Source organism: Stenella coeruleoalba (assembly GCF_951394435.1).
Source record: "Stenella coeruleoalba genome assembly, chromosome: 2".
NCBI lineage: Eukaryota > Metazoa > Chordata > Mammalia > Artiodactyla > Delphinidae > Stenella > Stenella coeruleoalba.
In genome coordinates, this window is record NC_137147.1 from 108,275,050 (window position 1) to 108,297,463 (window position 22,414).

Below are 22,414 nucleotides of genomic sequence, written 5' to 3' on the forward strand. Positions count from 1 at the left end.
AGAAGCCACTAAGATGAGTAATGACCAAAGAAGTTAAGACAAGGACACATCACAACCAGGCTAGAGAATGTAATAAGCACAATTAGAGAGGCAGATACAAGTGCTTGGGGGTCAGAAGAGGACAAAAGCACACAGAGTGGAGGGTTGGTGGATCAGGGAGGGCTTCTGAGAAGCAGTGACATTTGAGAAAGGTCTTGAAGGATGCACTGTGTTACAACAAGCAGAGAAGAGCAGCAAGGAGAAAGGTCGAAATGCTGGGCGTGGGAAGGAGGAGGACACAAACGGAAGGTAAGCAGTTTAGGTTTGGAATTCACAAAGCAAATCTTCATAATAAAGTCAGCCATGTGAGAAAATGAATCTTGCCACCACCTGTAAGGCAGGGAGGGCAGAGTCCATCACATGAGGCCAGGCAACCTCATATCTGCAAGGAAGGGCACCACACTGCAGACCCAGGACATGGCCAGAACGCCAGCTATGTGTGTCCAGCCTGCAGGGCACAGGCAGCTCTCACAGGGGCTCTCTGGACCCCATGAAGCCCAGATACTTTCTTCCACAAGCACCACAGTCGCTCCTTTCCCTCCTCTTCTATTCAGAGGCCTGCGCCATTCAGAGCTAGGACCAGTACCCTCCGTCTGAATGAGTGCAACTCGCTTCTTTTCCCCTTTAATCTCACATCTTTTTCCACAATGTGCAAGGGTTTTGTTTACCTCCACTAGCAGCAAGGTAGGTGGGTTAACTTGGGGGAGAAGGAAGTAGGATTCCCCCAAATCCAGCCTTCAGAGAATGCTTTTAGGGACCTGAAAAGGGAGAGGCCTGACTCTCCTCAGGTTCTGTGTCTGCCCCAGGGCGGGGCAGAAGAAAAGCTGGGTCCTGCTTCAGCAGCTGTGGGCCATCTCTGTCAGCTCCTAGGGGTGAAGCATCCCCTGTCCCCAGGACAGGAAACCGGTTCTCCCGGCAGGCCCCCTCCCCATCTGCTCATGGCGGCCAAGCTCCTGTTTGGTTTTCTAAGACATTTAATTTCATTTCGTCCTTACTACCCAATAAGAGAGGTGAAAACTTAATCCCATTTTACAACGGAAGTAATTGAGGCTCAGGGAGCAAAGACTTGTCCCAGGAAAGTGGTAAAGCTGAGACTATAACTCCTTAGACCACAGAAGGGAAGCGGGGATGCCTGTTGGAGTTCGTAATAAAACTTCCTGGCGCCCCCCTTTCTCCACATCCTGGGACACGTCCCCAAACTTCCTCTGGAAATAAAGTTTCTGGTGACGAGGGTGGCACAGCCCTCTTCTTGGCCGCGGTGGGACCCGAGGGCGCCCCGGAGCAAGCAGGGCGGCAGAATCATCCCCCGACATGGGAGCCAGAGAACTTCAGAGCATTTCGCCCTTCCCCGGGACAGGCAAACACCGACACGTCTGTGTCTTTACCGACAAGTGCCTTCAAGCCCGGCGGGGGCAGACACCTCCTCTCCGGCCGCCGGCTAGGTCTCCGCTGTCTGCGGGGGCCACGGCCTCGCATCAGCTGCATCGATTTAGCGCGTTAGTGGGCCGCGGGAGCAGGAGGCGGCTTCCCGTGCTGCGCAGCAGCGCCCGAGCCTCGGGCGACTCGGCAGCCCAGGAGGAGGGGAAGGGGAGAGGAGGAGGGGCGCCCCCCCCGGGGCTCAGGGGGCGGGCGTGCGGGCACACGCGGTGCGCGGCGCTCCGGAGGGCGGGGGCGGCCACCGCGCCGCGCGGCCTGGGAGCACTGGGAGCCGCCCACTTCGCCGCGGCGGGCCCCGACGGCCGGAGCTTGGATGCGGCGGCGCCCGCCGAGCCGAGGCGGACGCGGGGCGGCCCGAGCCGGGGACACGCGCCGGTAGCCCCGGCACTGCGGCGGCCGCAGGATGGCCGAGGTAAGCGTGGCGCCCTCCCCGGGCTTGGGGCCCCCTCAGCGCGCAGGGCGGGGCGGCCGGGGACGCCGCTCGGACCCCGGGCAGGTCGGTACTCGGGGGTGCGCCAGGGGCCATCTCCCCGAGGGCCACCTGCGCGGCGGCGGCGCGGTCCTTACCCGAGGCAGGGTGTGAGGGAGCGTCTCTGCGGCGGGGAGGGCCCGTGGGGGCGCCCGGACCCGTCGCCACCCGACGTCCCGGAGCCGCCCGACGCGCTCTGGGTGAGCGACCGGGGTTGGCGGGCGGGGGCGGGACCCCGGCGTCCCCGAGGCAGCCCCGGCGCGTCGAAAGTGCGGGGTCGGGAGAGACTGGACTGCCGCCTTCCGCACTTCTTCCCGCCCCCTCAGCACCTCGGCTTTCGGTCCAAGGACATTGGGACTGTTTCAACCGCTTTTACCTCAGAATTAATTAAACAGCTGATTTTTAAAGTGGCCCTTTTTTTTTTTTTTACCTGGATTTTGTTTCCGGAGAATTAAGCGTGCGGTAGCCTTCGGTCACTCGGAGAACTGCGGAGCCGGGTGAGGGACAGTGATGGGGCCTCCTGTCCGGGGCGAGGGGGAAGGGTTGTCTACAAATCTTTTGCACAAAACTGCAAATGAAGACGCAGACAGGTCGGCTCAGGAAGCTTCCGGGACAGGATAGATTCGAGGGTGCAAGGTCAGGTTTTTATAAAGGTTACAGCTGACCTGCCGGGTGCGCGGAACAGTTCAGCGCTAGGTGTTTCCCCCCTGGTTCAGGCAGCCCCAGAAATTGGGGTCAGGCTCGAGGGTTTCCACGTCCAAGCCAGACACAGTGGGCTCTGGCTACTTGGGGACGGGCAGCCTGCAGGTGACAGGGCTGGACCGGGCTTCGGAGCCGGCGGCGGTACCTCCGCCGCACTCGGCATCGCCTGCAAGCGCCGGGGCGGCCGGTCCCGCGTCGCGGGTGTTGAACCTCGGCCGCACTCGGCTTCCCGGCCCCGGGGGCGCCGCGCTCGCTCGCCACCCGAGCGCCCAGGAGGGTCCCCGCTGCCGACCGGGCGGCGGGGCAGGGGACCGGGGGTGGGGGGTGCCCGAGGGCGGAGGAGGAGGCCGCGGCGTGGTCCCCGCTGCCCCTCGGGCGCTGCTGGCCAGACCCCGAGCCCCACTGGCCGCGTGGTTTTGCATAACCTCCTAAGGATTTGTCAGCCAGATGTGACAAGATTGTCGAGCAGAGAATGAAGGAGGAGATCTGATATTAATCAGTGCATAGCTTGGAGCCAAACTTTCTCAAATGCGGTGTAGAAACATGTTCTTCTCATTTAAGGCATCTCTTTGTGGCTGCGGGGCTGCCACCGGTCTGACTTTGACAGTTAAATGGAATGCCAACTAGCAGCCTTAATTGTATGAGTAAAGTTGTGTGTATTGTTGGGGGGAGGATCAGACACTCTAAGGTTCAGTAATGTCCCCTAGTTTTATGGCCATGCTCACCGCAGTCCTCTGAAGACAGGGCATTTAAATCGGGCCAGACGCGCCTGGTCGCAGCCAGGCCTCTGCTGTTAACACTTAAGGGGCCTAAAAGAGGCACCACTGGTGTCCTGGGAATCCCTGTCAGTGTGTGTGTGTGTGTGTGTGTGTGTGTGTCCGTCCCATAGAGCAGATCTAGCAAGAATTTTTAAAAAATATATTCTTCTCATCAAAGCAACAAAGATTTTGGTTGGACAGTAAGTGAATTGAAAAACAGCATTTAACAGATCTTTTTTTTTTTCTGGTGTCCTTTTATTCCTTGCTGTTTTAATTTGATATTGGATTTCATGGGATCTTTTCATAAGATTTCTTAGATTGCTTTTTGCAAATACGTGCTTACGTGTTAAAACTTTTGTTCAGTGATAAATATACTGGCTCCTCAGCTGTCCCCAAATCTGTTGATATATGTTACTAAAATTTCATTAAAATTGAATACGTCAAAATAAAAATTTTGTGCATGATGTAAAAGAGCATTACTCCAAATGTTACAGATTGTCCAGGATTTGATTTTTGCTTTAAATAGGTGTGAAAAGATAGCCACAACTTTTGCTAAAATAAATTTTGATAAATAGCTTTATCTTCTTTGTCATACTTAAAAGAATAAGATGTGAGTCATTATTTGATTTCTCATCTAATAAGTTTGCTAACTTTAATTTCCCCAAGAAAGTGTTACTATTTCAACTCAACTGTTGGTTGAACATGTTCTGTTATAGAAGAGGTGGTGAGATCTTAGAACAAGTACTGCTCATACTCTGGGAACTCAAATATGTTCAGACATCTGCATAATTTAATTTGGAATATCACCTGTACCCAGAGTTCCTATTCCCTTCAGAACAGTAAGGATTTAGCAATGTGCCCCTTCTTCAGTCAGACAGAGAGGGTGGTTAGTTTGAAGTGGTTATTTGGCTGTTGACATCTACTGGGATGTGGAACGATGATCTGTTTGCTCTGGTTATAATTCACACTAGAAATGTTAACGAAAATGGAGTAATTGCAGTGGAAGCATAAAGTTTACATAGAGGGTTATCTTTATTTTATTTTAATTTTTAAATTAAAAATTTAAAAATTTTTTAAAATTTTTTAAAATTTTAAAAATCTCCCATGTATCAGTTAGGCCTGCGTCCCAAGCCCATGCCCATATTCTGTACCTCAGAAGCATCAGCTTGGAAAGGACGAACCAACCCATTGGGTGAGAAAAGCCATATCGGTTTCCCTGTGGAACAAGTAATAATTGTCCTTTAAGCATACACTTATTATTTCTGAATGCCTGTGGACAAATATAAATGGGAAAACATTTTAAAAGTTTAGTTTGTCAGTAAAATTAAACCACAGCATATGGGGTGAGGGGCATAAGTGTCTTCTAGCTTTTGTGTATGGCTTTAGAAGTTGTTTTGACAGTAGCCATTAAAGAGTTGCCCTGAAGGTTCCACAAGGTAAATTACTTGCAGGAGGAGCATGCTTTACCCCAGGGTGAATTTTCACCTCTACAGACGTCATTTAGAATGAGTTACTTTTGTCAGAAACAGTTCTGTTTAAAAAGAACTAGAAATATCTTAGCTAAGGTGAAATCTCAGTGCTAGAGTCAATAAATTTTCTAAATTACTTTATTCTGAGTATTCTGTAGATTTTTAAATTTTATTTATTTAGATATTTTATTTTTGATGACTTATCTGAGAGATATTAAAACTAACTGATTCTGCACAAAAGGGGCATCTGGAAAGGGTTGTTTTTTTGGTCTTTTTTTCCCTTTTAAATCGGTTTCCACCTGAAAACCTTATTTCCTCTTATCTTGTCATTCTTTGAAGCCCTTTTTCCTAATTCTGGAAATTCCACGATTCAGGTGCAGCCCCATTTCTCTACTCAGACACATGCCTATTTTATCCAAAAAGGGTGGGTCTAAACAGTGCAGACCTGCTTCACCAGGGTCCAACTTGGGGCCTTCTCAAACTTCACACAAATAAGCAAACCAGCTATTGCTGTTCCCGTCCACACATGGACTCATTATTATAAACCAGCCTAACATATCACAGGAGGACGCTGCCTTGGGGGTTGATAATTTCACTCAGCTAATGTGAGAGAAAAGAAAGATGGACAAATAAAATGTTGTGAAGGCCAGGTCCAAACAACCTATGTGGAGGGAAGTGGTTGTCTCAGGTAAAGTTAATTCAGGCTGCTAACTTCTTTCATAGAGTTATATTAGTTTGTCTCCTCTTACACATTATTTGTGTGAGCCTTCAGTACATGCTAGCAAACATCAAAATTATTTTCCAGGTCTACATCAGCTTCCAGAAGCATTGTCCTTGCTCTGTAGCCCTCTGATTATTTCTTTTGTTATTCATTATGAGGATAAAATTTTTATACAGACAGCTCTGTTTCACGATACACCATGCTGAATGTTAAGACAGTGATCAGGATGTCATAAGTAAGTCTGATCTTTTCTTTTCAAAAATTTCAATTGGAAAATCTAGGGGTTTTTTTACACTTCATTTTTAAAATCTAGTTCTCACTAAGTCCCTAAAAGAAATATTTGCAAAATTTTACTTAGCGATGTTCATAATGTCATCGTTATTTTACATCAGCAGCAATGGTGAAGTTACATTGTTTGTATAGTTGAAATTATCCTGAAGTGTAAATGTCTTTTTTTGTTTTGGTTTTTATTTTTTTCCTTAGGCTGACTGTTGTATCCAGAAGTTCCCTACATGTACAGTTAATGTCCTTTTGTTTTTTGTTGTCAAAGTTTTCTGAAGATTACAACTGAGGTCTCTGAAACTTAGGTTATAAAGGAAAAAAGATGTCTCCGTATCATTTATATACCTGTATAGTTTTTTGTTGTTGTTAGTTTTTTTAAGAAGAAATATTTGGTTTGGTTTCTAAGGTAGGATTCGCAGATTTTTCTACTTTTTATATTTTCTGTTTTTAGAACTAATAATTTTAAGGAAAAAGGCACAGCTGTTAAATTATTTTGGCACAGAGTTTATACTTTGATTTATAGAGATCAAAAGAACAAGTATTTTCCCCATCTCCCTCTTTGAACTAAGCAGCAAGAGAAAACACTACAAGTGCCTCGTGCATACTTTCTACTAACAGGTAGACTTGGCCCAACATCTGTTCCCTGAGTTCTACCTCCCACCTGCCATTTCTCTGCCAGACCCTTCTCCACCCTCTCAGTCTTCTTTGACCGGCCTCTTTTCATCCCCATCCTTGCAGCAAGAAACCAGATTCTGTCAGTTCTCCTTTAGTGTCATTTTTATGTTGCAAATGCTACCTGCCTGGTTTCTGAGCCTTCCCAGGGTCCCCTCTTTCAACCATGCTCATGATAAATGGTGTCTTCCCATTGTTCAGAACGCTGATGGTTCCATGAACCCAAGAGAGAGACTCATGGCTGCCCATCTGGACAGCACCCCCCGCTTTTTGCCTTTCTCGGTCGGCTCTTGTTGCCCATGACAGAAATCTGTGCTCTGTGGCCCAGCCTCCTGGGCTTGACAGACATGTACAGGGTGAGCCTTCTTTACGCCTAGGACTGTGGCATTTCCTGCATGCACTGCTGAGAGCATGCCTGCTGTCTCCTGCAGAAAGCCTCCTCTGGGCTCTCTGCATAACACTGCTCTCTCCCTCTACGCCTCTTACTCAAAACTAAAATTTGGGGGAGAGGTGGAGTCCTGATTTTTTTTTTTTTTTTTTTTTTTTTTGCGGTACGCGGGCCTCTCACTGTTGTGGCCTCTCCCATTGCGGAGCACAGGCTCCAGACGCGCAGGCTCAGCGGCCATGGCTCACGGGCCCAGCCGCTCCACGGCATGTGGGATCTTCCCGGACCGGGGCACAAACCCGTGTCCCACTGCGCCACCAGGGAAGCCCCTTTTTTTTCACTTTTTATTATAGAGTATTTCAAGCAAAATTGGACTAGTTTAATGAAGCTTGGTGATACATGCTTGGGCATTCAGCAGTGATCAACTTTGGGCCAATCCTGTTTCGTCTGTTTTCCCTACCCATTCTCCTCACCGTCACCAACACTAAATTCCTTTGAAGCAAATCCTGAGCATTCATTCATAAATACTTTAATATGTAGCTCTAAAATAAAAGGCTCCTTTGTTAGGAAAAGCAGTATACCATATAGCATCTAAAAATTAACAGTAACTATGTAATGTCATTAAATTTCTAAAGTGTTCAAATTCCCTTGATAGTCCCTTTAAGTTTATATTATCATTGGTTTGTTCAAATCAGTATTCAAATAGGGTCCATAAATTGTGTCTATTAATCTATAGGTTTACATTTTACTTTTTTCCTTGGAATTTATCTGTTGAAAAATCTGGGTCATTTGTCTTGTGGAGTACTCCCCAGCCTGGATTTTGGTGATTGTTTCCTCGTGATATCATTTAAGCATTCCTCTATCCCCTATACCAAAAGGCTTGATCTAATTCAGATTTGAACTTTTTGGGCAAGAACACCCCATATGTAGTAGTGTGTATCCTCCAATGCAGACGCAGGTGACCTAGTTGTTGTCTTTTTCATTAAGAGTTGCAGAATGCTGATATTCTAATTCTTCATTTATTTATTTACTGGAATACTATAAAGAGAATCTTTGCCTCATCAGTGATTTGGTTGCCCTGAACTACAATTTGTATGAAAAAGGATACATGCTTAATTCTTTCCCTTTGTTTAACATCTTTTGGTTCCATAGCATCCTCTAAAGGGGGCCAGTGAGTTTTGCATTTGTTTTTAACTGCCTTGTGAATTGCTAGATTTTAATATAGTAAATGACTCGCACTAATTTTTAGCAGATCATATTTTCTGTTCAGCAATTCTTTTTTTAATGAAATTTTTAAAGTGTGTATTTTGTTGTGTGACTATGATACAATACAGCAATTTTTTAAAATGTATTTATTTATTTTTGGCTGTGTTGGGTCTTCGTTGCAGTGCGTGGGCTTCTCATTGCAGTGGCTTCTCTTATTGTGGAGCACGGGCTCTAGGCACGTGGGCTTCAGTAGTTGTGGCACGTGGGCTCAGTAATTGTGGCACATGGGCTTAGTTGCCCCATGTCATGTGAGATCTTCCCAGACCAAGGCTGGAACCCGTGTCCCCTGCATTGGCAGGCATATTCTTTTTTTCTTTATTTTTTTAATTTATTTTTTTATACAGCAGGTTCTTATTAGTCATCCATTTTATACACATCAGTGTATATATGTCAATCCCAAACTCTCAATTCACCCCACCACCACCACCACCACCCGCCGCTGTCCCCCCTTGGTGTCCATACGTTTGTTCTCTACATCTGTGTCTCAACTTCTGCCCTGCAAACCAGTTCATCTGTACCATTTTTCTAGGTTCCACATATATGCGTTAATATACAATATTTGTTTTACTCTTTCTGACTTACTTCACTCTGTATGACAGACTCTAGATCCATCCATGTCTCTACAAATGACCCAATTTCATTCCTTTTTATGGCTGAGTAATATTCCATTGTATATACATATATATATTATATATATATAATATATATATAATATATATATATACACCACATTTTCTTTATCCATTCATCTGTTGATGGGCATTTAGGTTGTTTCCATGACCTGCCTATTGTAAACAGTGTTGCAGTGAACATTGGGGTGCATGTGTCTTTTTGAATTATGGTTTTCTCTGGGTATATGCCCAGTAGTGGGATTGCTGGGTCATATGCTAATTCTATTTTTAGTTTTTTAAGGAACCTCCAAACTGTTCTCCATAGTGGCTGTATCAATTTACATTCCCACCAACAGTGCAAGAGGGTTCCCTTTTCTTCACACCCTCTCCAGCATTTGTGGTTTGTAGATTTTCTGATGATGCCCATTCTAACTGGTGTGAGGTGATACCTCATTGTAGTTTTGATTTGCATTTCTCTAATAATTAGTGATGTTGAGCAGCTTTTCATGTGCTTCTTGGCCATCTGTATGTCTTCTTTGGAGAAATGTCTATTTAGGTCTTCTACCCATTTTTGGAGTGGGTTGTTTGTTTTTTTAATATTGAGCTACATGAGCTGTTTATATATTATGGAGGTTAATCCTTTGTCCACTGATTCGTTTGCAAATATTTTCTCCCATTCTGAGGGTTGTCTTTTCATCTTGTTTATGGTTTCCTTTGCTGTGCAAAAGCTTTGAAGTTTCATTAGGCCCCATTTGTTTATTTTGGTTTTTATTTCCATTACTCTAGGAGGTGGATCAAAAAAGATCTTGCTGTGATTTATGTCAAAGAGTGTTCTTCCTATGTTTTCCTCTAAGAGTTTTATAGTGTCCAGTATTACATTTAGATCTCTAATCCATTTTGAGCTTATTTTTGTGTATGGTGTTAGGGAGTGTTCTAATTTCATTCTTTTACATGTAGCTGTCCAGTTTTCCCAGCGCCACTTATTGAAGAGACTGTCTTTTCTCCATTGTATATCCTTGCCTCCTTTGTCATAGATTAGTTGACCTTAGGTGCGTGGGTTTTATCTCTGGGCTTTCTGTCTTGTTCCATTGATCTGTGTTTCTGTTTTTGTGCCAGTACCATATTGTCTTGATTACTGTAGCTTTATAGTATAGTCTGAAGTCAGGGAGTCTGATTCCTCCAGCTCCATTTTTTTCCCTCAAGACTGCTTTGGCTATTCAGGGACTTTTGTGTCTCCATACAAATTTTAAGATTTTTTGTTCTAGTTCTGTAAAAAATGCCATTGGTAATTTGTTACAGATTGCATTGAATCTGTAGATTGCTTTGGGTAGTATAGTTTTCACAATATTGATTATTCCAGTGCAAGAGCATGTTATATCTCTCCATCTGTTTTTGCGTCATCTTTGATTTCTTTCATCAGTGTCTTATGGTTTTCTGAGTACAGGTCTTTTACCTCCTTAGGTAGGTTTGTTCCTAGGTATTTTATTCTTTTTGTTGCAATGGTGAATCAGATTGTTTCCTTAATTTCTCTTTCTGATCTTTCATTGTTAGTGTATAAGAACACAAGAGATTTCTGTGCATTAATTTTGTATCCTGCAACTTTACCCAATTCATTGATTAGCTCTAGTAGTATTCTGGTGGCATCTTTAGGATTCTCTATGTATAGTATCATGTCAGCTGCAGACAGTGACAGTTTTACTTCTTCTTTTCCAATTTGTATTCCTTTTATTTATTTTTCTTCTCTGATTACCATGGCTAGGGCTTCCAAAACTATGTTGAATAATAGTGGCGAGAGTGGACATCCTTGTCTTGTACCTGATCTTAGAGAAAATGCTTTCAGTTTTCCACCATTGAGAATGATGTTTGCTGTGGGTTGGGCGTATATGGCCTTTATTATGTTGAGGTAGGTTCCCTCTATGCCCACTTTCTGGAGACTGTTTATCATAAATGGGTGTTGAATTTTGTCAGAAGCTTTTTCTGCATCGATTGAGATGATCATATGGTTTTTATTCTTCACTTTGTTAATATGGTGTATCACATTGATTGATTTGCATATATTGAAGAATCCGTGCATCCCTGGGATAAATCCCACTTGGTCATGGTGTATGATCCTTTTAATATGTTGTTGGATTCTGTTTGCTAGTATTTTGTTGAGGATTTTTGCATCTATATTAATCAGTGATATTGGTCTGTAATTTTCTTTTCTTGTAGTATCTTGTTTTGTTATCAGGGTGATGGTGTCCTCATGGAATGAGTTTGGGAGTGTTCCTCTGCAATTTTTTGGAAGAGTTTGAGAAGGATGGGTGTTAGCTCTTCTCTAAATGTTTGATAGAATTCACCTGTGAAGGCATCTGGTCCTGGACTTTTGTTTGTTGGAAGATTTTTAATCACAGTTTCAATTTCATTACTTGTGATTGGTCTGTTCATATTTTCTGTTTCTTCCTGGTTCAGTCTTGGAAGGTTATACCTTTCTAAGAATTTGTCTGTTTCTTCTGGGTTGTGCATTTTATTGGCATAGAGTTGCTTGTAGTAGTCTCTTAGGATGCTTTGTATTTCTGCGGTATCTGTTGTAACTTCTCCTTTTTCATTTCTAATTTTATTGATTTGAGTCCTCTCCCTCTTTTTCTTGATGAGTCTGGCTAATGGTTTATCAATTTTGTTTATCTTCTCAAAGAACCAGCTCTTAGTTTTATTGATCTTTGCTATTGTTTTCTTTGTTTATGTTTCATTTATTTCTGTTCTCATCTTTATGATTTTTTTCCTTCTGCTAACTTTGGGTTTTGTTTCTTCTTTCTCTAGTTTCTTTAGGTGTAAGGTTAGATTGTTTATTTGAGATTTTTCTTGTTTCTTGAGGTAGGCTTGTATAGCTATAAACTTCCCTCTTAGAACTGTTTTTGCTGCATTGCATAGGTTTTGGATCATTGTATTTTCATTGTCCTTTGTCTCTAGGTATTTTTTGATTTCCTCTTTGATTTCTTCAGTGACCTTTTGGTTATTTAGTAACATATTGTTTAACTTCCATGTGTTTTGTGTTTTTTACGTTTTTTTCCGTGTAATTGATTTCTAATCTCATAGCGTTGTGGTCAGAAATGATGCTTGATATGATTTCAATTTTCTTAAATTTACTGAGGCTTCATTTGTGACCCAAGATGTGATCTATCCTGGAGAATGTTCCATGCGTACTTGAGAAGAAAGCGTAATCTGCTGTTTTTGGATGGAATGTCCTATAAATATCAATTAAATCTATCTGATCTATTGTGTCATTTAAAGCTTCTGTTTCCTTATTTCTTTTCTTTTTGGATGATCTGTCCATTGGTGTAAGTGAGGTGTTAAAGTCCCCCACTATTATTGTGTTGCTGTCGATTTCCTCTTTTATAGCTGTTAGCAGTTGCCTTATGTATTGAGGTGCTCCTATGTTGGATGCATATATATTTATAATTGTTATATATTCTTCTTGGATTGATCCCTTGATCATTATGTAGTCTTCTTTGTCTCTTGTAACATTCTTTATTTTAAAGTCTGTTTTATCTGATATGAGTATTGCTACTCCAGCTTTCTTTTGATTTCCATTTGCATGGAATATCTTTTTCTTTCCCCTCACTTTCAGTCTGTATGTGTCCCTAGGTCTGAAGTAGGTCTCTTGTAGCATATATATGGGTCTTGTTTTTGTATCCATTCAGCAAGGGCAGGCAGATTCTTAACCACTCTGCCACCAGGGAAGTCCTTGTTCAGCAATTCTTGACGAATCAAGGTGTCTGACTTTTTTTCCCCAATGAAGCCATGCGCTCCCCTAGAGCGGACACTGGGAGTTCCTCATCTTTGTGTCTCCCTGAGGCTCCCCACTGTTACCTGTACATGGTAGATGCTTTAAAAAAAAACCAGCGACCTCCACAAAAAAACAATTTGTTAGGGCTTCCCTGGTGGCACAGTGGTTGCGAGTCTGCCTGCCGATGCAGGGGACACGGGTTTGTGCCCTGGTCCGGGAAGATCCCACATGCCACGGAGCAGCTGGGCCCACGAGCCATGGCCGCTGAGCCTGCGCATCCGGAGCCTGTGCTCCGCAGCGGGAGAGGCCACAACAGTGAGAGGCCCGCGTACCGCAAAAAAAAAAAAAAAAAAAATTGTTAAATAAATTGGTTTCATTTTTGTCAAACTACTAATGGAAGGTGAAGGCATGATGAACATCCGGTCCATGTGTAATTCTCCAGGTGGGCATCAGTCCAGTGCTGCCAGCAGCAGATAAGCTACCTCACACAAAAGGACCTCATGGGTTTTCTTCTCCCTTCATCCCAGTTGTCCTGGGACACCTGGCAAATGATGTTACTATTTTCAGAATCCTAGTTGTACCTCTGTGGTTTCGCATATGTTAGAAAAACAATGAAAAACTTAATGAAAAGTGTAAGAAGAGCAAAATGAGAGGAGGGAAAGTAGGGAGCAAAAAAACAAGAAATAAAGCCAGTTCTAGTAAGAGAAGTTAGAAGTATAAAATGTGTGTTAAGAGGCAGAGTAGCTCCAAAGAGCAATGGGGTAGAGACCTCCCATCCTTGAATCAAGCATTTTCCCAAACCAGGAAGTCTAACTCTGCAGCCACAGAGAGAATGGGAATACAATTTCACTGGAGATGAAAAGAAAGTAAGTTCTGTCCCCACAAGCTAAGGGTGGTCCATCCGCTTTAGAAGATGTTTTGTATTATAGATGGGCAGTTTTTGATATGCACTGTAGATTTCCAGGACTCGAACATATGAAAAGCCATTGTCTATATTCAACATTTAAAAATACAACTTGGAAAAACCCGCATCATTTTTATTCTAAAGCTTGGTGACTTTTAAAAAGTGCTTTGTGATTTAGCTGACTGGGTCCCTTGATTTCAAGTTGGGAAATTATGTTTCTCAGAACTGAGAATCTGACACAGCCTTAGAATCTCACATTTAAGAGAGGACCATAGACTCTAAACTTGGCCTCAGTGATCTCTACTAGTTAGCAGTTTTTCACATGATTTTTATGTGTCACTCTCCACAGTCGACAGGAAGATCAATGTGTAAATTAGGAACAGCATTTGGCTGCTAGTAAAAGAGCTCCTTAATAATGGTTGCCATCCTTTCTGCTCAGCCATCCTTAGGGCTTGACTTTGAGGTTGACCTCAAGTTTGCATCCATGAGGTCCAGCCATCGTGTTCTTGTTCCAAGAAGGAGGAAGGAGGAAAGGCAAAGAATTCCCCCAGCTGAGTCAGCTCTCATTTATTTTTATTTTTTTTAACATCTTTATTGGAGTATAATTTCTTTACAAATGGTGTGTTAGTTTCTGCTTTATAACAAAGTGAATCAGTTATACATATACATATATCCCCATATCTCCTCCCTCTTGCGTCTCCCTCCCACCCTCCCTATCCCACCCCTCTAGGTGGTCACAAAGCACCGAGCTGATCTCCCTGTGCTATGCGGCTGCTTCCCACTAGCTATCTCTTTTACATTTGGTTGTGTGTATATGTCCATGCCACTCTCTCACTTCGTCCCAGCTCACCCTTACCCTTCCCCATGTCCTCAAGTCCATTCTCTACGTCTGCGTCTTTATTCCTGTCCTGCCCCTGGGTTCTTCATAACCTTTTTTTTTTTTTTTTAGATTCCATGTATATGTGTTAGCATATGGTATTTGTCTTTCTCTTTCTGACTTACTTCAGTCTGTATGAGAGACTCCAGGTCCATCCACCTCACTACAAATAACTCAATTTCATTTCTTTTTATGGCTGAGTAATATTCCATTGTATATATGTGCCACATCTTCTTTATCCATTCATTTGTCGATGGACACTTAGGTTGCTTCCGTGTCCTGGCTATTGTAAATAGAGCTGCAATGAACATTGTGGTACATGACTGTTTTTGAATTATGGTTTTCTCAGAGTATATGCCCAGTAGTGGGATTGGTGGGTCATATGGTAGTTCTATTTTTAGTTTTTTAAGGAACCTCCATACTGTTCTCCATAGTGTCAGCTCCCATTTGTAAGGAGCTTTCTGTAAAGCTCCACCCAGCCACTTCTGCTTGCACACATTGGTCAATCCTTAGTCACCTGGCCACCAAAGGAAACGTGGAAATTAAGGTTCCTTTACTAAGACAGATCAGGCAAAGGATATTGGATGGGTGTCTGTAATTAGTAAGCATGGTGTGGCTTTCTCATTGATTCATTCATTATTCTCTTAATACCAGTGGAAAGCTTACCAAGTATCAGGCCCAGTGCTAGCCACTAGGTATTGGTTTGGAGTTTCACTTTTGTTGCCTCTTTAGGGAATGATTCATTATAGAACAAGTTTTTGGAGGTTTTTATCCTAGGTATTTTTGGTAGCTCTGTCTGTGCAGAGTCAGATCACTAGAGCCCAGAGGACCTAAGATCTTGCTTGTTGTAGACCTGGTAGCAACAACAGTTTCACTGTGCTAATTGGTCTTTTCAACTCTCTATCTGTATATCCTCATTAATATGACTAATAGGCCTATGAGATAGGCAGGAACAGATACCCAGCCCATTTTATAGTCAAAGACTCCAAGGCATGGAGCTGAAGGTTATATGGCTTAACAAAAAGTAAGACATAGACTGAGGACAATCATAGATTGTACTACCTCTCAGTGAAAGATGCTCAGTGTGATGAGGGGGAAGGAGTTTAGGCTCCCCAGCTCTGCCTCCAGAGGTGTCATTTTAACAGGCAAATCATATTAGTTTCGTACTTTTTTCAAAGGCTCACTGTTAGACTTAGGACAAAACCATACTCCTTGGCCTGCCCCACAAGATCCTATGCACAGTGGTCTGTGTCACCTTTCTGACCCTCATTTTCTACCATTAACCTTACTAACTCCACTCCAGCTACCCTGGTCCCCTTTCTGTTCCCTGAGCACTTCCAACCTCTTTTATGCCTCAGAGCCTTTGCACTTGATGTGCCCGAAACACTCCTTCAATCTCCAGTTCTTCACTGGCTCCTTGCCATGCCTTAGGACTCAGTTCAAGTGTCACCTCCTCAAAAGCCTTTGATGATGACCCTGTCTAAAAGGCACTTACCACTACTCCTGCCTCTCCATGCCACCCAGTAAAATTGCTAGCAAAGCTTTCTGCTTATTTCTTTAATAGCACTTACCTTATTCTGAAAAGGTATTGTTTGTTTACTTGTTTATTCTGTCTCTCTCTTGTAGAATATAAGCTCCTTGAGGGCAGGGACCTCATCATTCTCATTCAACACTTTAGCCCCCAGAGTTTAGATCATAAACACTCAGTAAATATGTATTCAGGGAATGGGGTTTCTTTACCATGTGGAACTTTAATATCCTTATAGTTTCTGTCAAGATTAAATGAAACCATAAATATAAGTGCAGTTAGTACCAGGTACTGATAATTCAAGATGTAATCTATGCTCAATATCCAGATTTGAGACCACCCTCAAGTAGCCTATAAGTTCCTAGCTTCCTCATCTATACAACGGGGTGGTGGTAAGAAATGAGATAACACATAGGTACTGCTTACTGCAGTGCCTCACATGTAATAAATAAGCAATCAGTAAACTATGTAACCTTGGGCAAATTAACAATCTTCCGTAAGTTTGTTTCCTGAGAATAATTCCCTCCTCACAGTGATGTAGTGAGGATTGAATGTGATCACCTATTACGTACGAATGCCACCATGTGGAAGGGCAGATGCTGGAAGAATAGCTAGTCTCGCCTTTGGACTCAGAACTACCCAGTAGAATTTTGTGTGATGACGGAAATGTTCTCCTCTCTGCTGTCCTGTGCAATAGCCACTAGCCACATGTGGCTCCCAAGCACTTGAAATATGACTAAGTGACCAAAGAACTGAATTTTTTATTTTATTTTATTTTATTTTATTTTATTTTAATTAGGTAGCCACATGTGGCTAGTGGCTACTGTTGGACAAGGCGGACTAAGTAACTTAACCCTACAAAGTTGTCTGGCTGGTATGCAGTTCAGTTTTGTTCCTGAGCCAGATCGCAAATGACTCCCCTCAAAGGGTCAATACCATGAATCTGGAAATCCCAAAAGTCCTCTATGATTTTTCTCCTCCCCACTTCCGTCTGGTCCCCCAAGAGTATCCCCCTGAATTTATCTTCAGTGATATGAAAGTGTTTGCATGTACTAGAGATGAAAACAGCTTTGAAGTGGACAGTTTTTACTCTCAAGCTCAATAATTCAAATCCCATCAAAGGCCTGCACTGTCTAGCAGTGGATGTCTGTGCATCTGCCCCACTGTGTGCCTGCACTGGCCACTGCTAGGAGTTCAAGTCAGCATCTACTGACAAAAGGCGCATGGCAGCATCTCCCCAAGCTGAAGGTAGAGGGTATCTGGGAGAGGAAGTGGGACCCTCAAATCTACCTAAAATCTAGGTCATAACTTTCCATCCCAAAACTGAAAATAACCAAATCATCCATCCTATACTAGGTGTGTTCGTAATTTTTGGGTGAATGAATGAGCAAATGATAGTTACAAAAAAGCAAACCAGAATTTTGAATGTTGATTTGTAGCACATCAAAGTGATTAATAACAACTCGGAAATAGTCTGATTAAAATGAGTGCGTAAAAAGCAATAATCACGTCTTGATGAGTTCGGAATGTTGTAAACATCTATCTGTCTTATGTTTCTGAAGAATGGAACAAGTATCAGGATTCTGAAAGAAAGGATGTAAGTTTTAAGAGTTTTCCATTATTGATTTACATGAGTACTTTTTGTCCTGTAATTAGAATTTTTGATTTGATTTCATCTTAGAAGTTTTAATTTGTCTGTAGATAATGGTGCTATAATTTTACTACATCGTGGGATTCTGAGATGGGTGGAAAAAACCCAAGGGCTTTAATATTGGAAGTTTTCTTAGACACTGTAATTAGCATTTTTAGTTCATAAATAATTCTTCTGAGATTTATTTCCATAGATGTTTAATGAGCTTTATTAAGCCTTATTCAAACAGGTTCATATAGAACCACATGAATGTTTCTTATAAAGCAGCATTCATACATTGGAATTACAGATAAAACTGCTTAAAATTCAGTCCACAAACTAGAAGCTGCTATAACTGTGAATAGTCAGGTTAGATCAGGGAGTGTCAACTGGGGGCAGTTTTACCCCTAGGGGCATTTGACAATGTCTGGAAACATTTTGGCTTTCACAGCTGGGGAAGGGAGGTGTTACTGTGGCACCTGGTGGGTAGAAGCCAGGGACGCTGCTCGACATCCTACAACGCACAGGACAGCGCCCACCACAAATAATTATCCAGCTCAAAATGTCTATAATGCTGACGTTGAGAAACCCTGAGTTGGTGTCAAGAGATGCAGAAAAAAATGAGTTTCAACCTTAGGCTATGAAATGTGCTTGGAATTGTTCCCTCTGTAGTTTCACTGTGCTGGGCCTGAGATAGTGTCACTCAGAGTTTCCTGGGGGCTTCCCATGAGTCAGCCTTCTGAGCAGACTCTTTAGGGAGTGAAGGAAGTATGTGCTCAAGGACATCTTTCTCTAATTCAGGCAGGTCCTATTTTCCAAGTAAATAAAATGTGAATTCACTTTATATAGTTCCAATACCTTGTTTTTAAAGAATGAATAGCATCTTGAGGGACATAATCCAAAATAAGAACTTTTCTTCTTTTAAAAATTTCCATTAAAACAGTCATATTTGTAGAATGTAGGTGGTGAAATATTTCAGAGGTTTAGTACTAAGTGTGCTGGTAGCTATTGAGAGTATAGATGATTGGTTTGCCTGTGAGCTGACATTCAGGGAGTCGCAGGGAAGTTTAGAAGCTGGACAACATAGGAATGCTGCAAACTGAGGTAATGACACTCTTAAATTTTGACAGTGTGTAGTAGAAACTAAACCATTACTCATTTTTATCCTTTAACTTCCAGTCAAGATAACTATATAATTATGTGTGCAGGTATATAGATGTGTGTGTTTGTATAGTTATCAATAATACATTTGTATATGTGTACACAAGTAGAAACTATATAACCAAAAAGTAAAATAATTTCTGTCATTAGAGCAATATTTCTTGATCTTATTTTTCATTATTCACCCCCCCACACGCATCTAAGGAGACTTTAGAAATTTTTTTCTAATTGTGCCTACCACAATGAAATTGTAGTTTCACACCATATACTATATATCTGTTTATGTATGTATATGTGTGCTCTATACATAAAAAGAATGGAATAGTTTTCACCCTTTGGGAATGGTATACCCCAGATGAGAATGTATTCATTATTAGAGTGAGAGACTGTTCTGATCATCTGGAGTTCTTTACGTTATATTCTATGACTTTACAAAGAGCAAAACCCTTTTACCCATATTTCCTGTTTTTTGATAGCCTGTTGAAGGGATTCGGTAACACTGTTGCTGTCTGCTGTACACCTCAGTTATAAACAGCCCTATTCCTTCACCTGAAAATCTCTGTCTAGTTGTTCTGTTCAGGCCCATTGTAATCCAAAAGAAATTGTAGATAACGGTCAAATCATGTAAAGTTTAACCTGTATTTGAGGAAGGTCACGGGTTTTTTAAAAGACTTTATTTTTTTAGAATACTTTTAGATCCATAGAAAAATTGAAAGGAAAGTACAAGGATTTCCCATATATCCCCTACCTCCACGTAGTCATAGCCTCCCCTATTTTCAACGTCCCTCACTGGAGGGTACATTTGTTATAATTGATGAACCAACATTTGACGCATCATAATCACCCAAAATCCATGGTTTAACCTTAGAGTTCACTCTTGGTGTTGTACACCCTATGGGTTTGGAAAAATGTACAATGACAAGTATCTATCATTATAGTATCATACAGAGTATTTTCACTGCCCTAAAAATCCTCTGTGTTCTTCCTGTTCATTCCCCAACCCTTGCCAACCCCCTGGCAACCACTGATCTTTTTACTGTCTCCATAGTTTTCCCTTTTCCAGAATGTTTTAAAGTTGGAATCATGCAGTATGTAGCCTTTTCAGTGCCTTCTTTCACTTAATAATATGCATTTACATTTCCTCCATGTCCTTTCATGGCTTTATAGCTCATGTCTTTTTTGTGCTGAATAATATTCTGTTGTTTGGGTGTACCACAGTTTATCTATTTGCCAACTAAAGGACATCTTGTTTACTTCCAAGTCTTAGAAATTATGAATAAAGCTGCTATAAACATCCATGTGCAGGTTTTGTGTGGGCATAAGTTTTCAGCTTCTTTGGGTAAATACCAAAGAGTGCAGTTACTGGATTGTACGGTAAGAGTGTGCTTAGTTTTATAAGAAACCACCAAACTGTCTTCCAAAGTAGCTTTATTACTATTTTGCCTTCTCATCAGCAATGAATGAGATTTCTGTTGCTCCACATCCTCACAATCATTTGATGCTATCAATGTTCTGGATTTTGGCCATTCTAATAGGAGTATAGTGGACTGATTTTTTAAAATAATATTTTTATCAAAATATAATTCACATACCATAAAATTCACCCTTATAAAGTATACAACTGAGTGGTTTCACTGTATTCATTGAGTTGTGCAACCATCACTACTACCTGATTTTAGAACATTTTCATCACCTCAGAAAGAAACTCTGGGGCTCCCCTGGTGGCGCAGTGGTTGAGAGTCCGCCTGCCAATGCAGGGGACACAGGTTCGTGCCCCGGTCCGGGAAGATCCCACATGCCGCGGAGCAGTTGGGCCCGTGAGCCACGGCCGCTGAGCCTGTGCGTCCGGAGGCTGTGCTCCGCAAAGAGAGAGGCCACGGCAGTGAGAGGCCCACGTACCGCAAAAAAAAAAAAAAAAAGAAACTCTGGTCAGAATTTAAACTATCTGTGTTTCAAAGGGTACTGTGAAGAAAGTGAAAGGATAAGCCAAGGATTGGAGAAAATATTTGCAAATCGTACATCTGGTAAGGGGCTTGTACCTAGAGTATATAAAGAACTCTTATGACTCAATGCTAAAAAGACAACCCAATTTAAAACTGGGCAACAGATCTGAACAGACATACAGATGGCCGTCAAGCACATGAAAAGATGCTGAACACCATTAGCCGTCAGGGAAATGAAATCAAAACCACAGTGAGATACCACTTATGCCCAGTAGGATAACTACAGTAGAAAAGGCAAACAGCAACTAGTGTTGGTGGGGATGTGGAGAAATCAGAGCCCTCATAGACTGCTGGTAGGAATATAAACTTTGAAAAACAGTTTGGGATTTTTCTCAAAAAGTTAAACATAGAGTTACTATATGATCCAGCAGTTCTGCTCCAAGGAGTATATCCCACGCACTGCAACGAAGAGTAGCCCCCACTGGCCGCCACTAGAGAAAGCCCGCCCACAGACACAAAGACCCAACGTGGCCAAAAATTAATTAATTAATTAATTTTTTAAAAAGATGAAAACAAACAAAAAAGATAACCCTTTCCCCCCACTACCACCCATTAGCAGTCACTCCTCATCCCTACCTGCTCCCCACGACCCCGGTAACCACTAGTCTGCTCTGTGCCTCTGTGGATTGGCCTGTCCTTGACAGTTCACATAAATGGAATCATTCCACCTGTGACTGTTTGTACTTGGCTTCTTTCATTAGCATAATATTTTCAGAGTTCACCCATGTTTTAGCAGGTGTCAGTACTTCATTCTTATGGCCTAGTGATATCCCATTGTATGGACATACCACATTTTGTTTATCCATTCATCAGCTGATCAATATTGAGGTTGTTTCCACTTCGGGGCTAATATAAATAATGCCGATTATTTAAAGTTCGGGTACAAGTTTGCGTGGACGTATGTCTTCAGTTCTCTTGGGCTTATACCTAGGAGTGGAATTGCTTGGTTGTATAGTAACTGTGTTTGTGAGGATCAGCCAGACGGTTTTCCAAAGTGGCTGCACCATTTTACAATCCCAGCAGCAACTGATTTTTGAGTGAGGACTAGTTATATACTCCTTAAAGTGTCCTAGGCCAGATTCTCCTCTTCCCTGTCCCCACCCAAGGCCACATAGTCCCTTAATTGTCACATGGAGGGTTTAAACCCATAGTCATAGGGCTCTTTCATCCCCTCCAAACACAGAGACACTCCCCAGTGTTAAAGCTCTCTTGAATCATACAGATTCCACACGGTGGTGCTTCCCAGGAATATCACTGACAGAGCTCCTGTGAGAGCTTTTTCTCTTTAATAATAGATTACGTTCCTCAGGCCTCTATCCCCTTTTGAGAAATTCATCTTAAAAATGCACGTGAAGTGGGCTTCCCTGGTGGCGCAGTGGTTGAGAGTCCACCTGCTGATGCGGGGGACACAGGTTCGTGCCCCGGTCCGGGAGGATCCCACATGCCGCGGAGCGGCTGGGCCCATGAGCCATGGCCACTGAGCCTGCGCGTCCAGAGCCTGTGCTCCGCAACGGGAGAGGCCACAACAGTGAGAGGCCCGCGTACCACAAAAAAAAAAAAAAAAAAAAAATACACGTGAAGCTTTGTTCTTAATACTAGAACTTTGTTGTCACGTACATCTCTAGTTTCAGTTTCAGTTGTGTGTTTGCACACTCCACACCCCCACACCACACCCGACACTTCGACCTGCGCCTGGGCATCGATGCAGGGCTTGTCCAGCCTGTGTGCGTCTGT

General features: G+C 42.5%; 2 protein-coding genes across 4 annotated transcripts in view; one reads left to right on the plus strand and one right to left on the minus strand.

Moving 5' to 3' along the window:
* Nucleotides 1–1,551, minus strand: part of LOC307181794 (uncharacterized protein) — a 97,014-nt gene extending 95,463 nt beyond the window's left edge. For both annotated transcript variants that reach the window (XR_013827050.1, XM_079912634.1), the window contains exon 1: nt 1,425–1,551. Coding sequence is in view for 1 of the 2 variants with exons in the window: in XM_079912634.1 (XP_079768760.1) it covers nt 1,425–1,524 (100 nt within the window). In the remaining variant the exon portion in view is untranslated. The remainder of the gene's footprint in view (nt 1–1,424) is intronic.
* A 214-nt stretch (nt 1,552–1,765) lies between these two features.
* The window catches only part of BNC1 (basonuclin zinc finger protein 1), a 32,933-nt gene continuing 12,284 nt past the window's right edge, over nt 1,766–22,414 (plus strand). For both annotated transcript variants that reach the window (XM_079912629.1, XM_079912630.1), the window contains exon 1: nt 1,766–1,888. In XM_079912629.1, the coding sequence (XP_079768755.1) occupies nt 1,880–1,888 (9 nt within the window). In that variant the 5' untranslated portion in view covers nt 1,766–1,879. The remainder of the gene's footprint in view (nt 1,889–22,414) is intronic.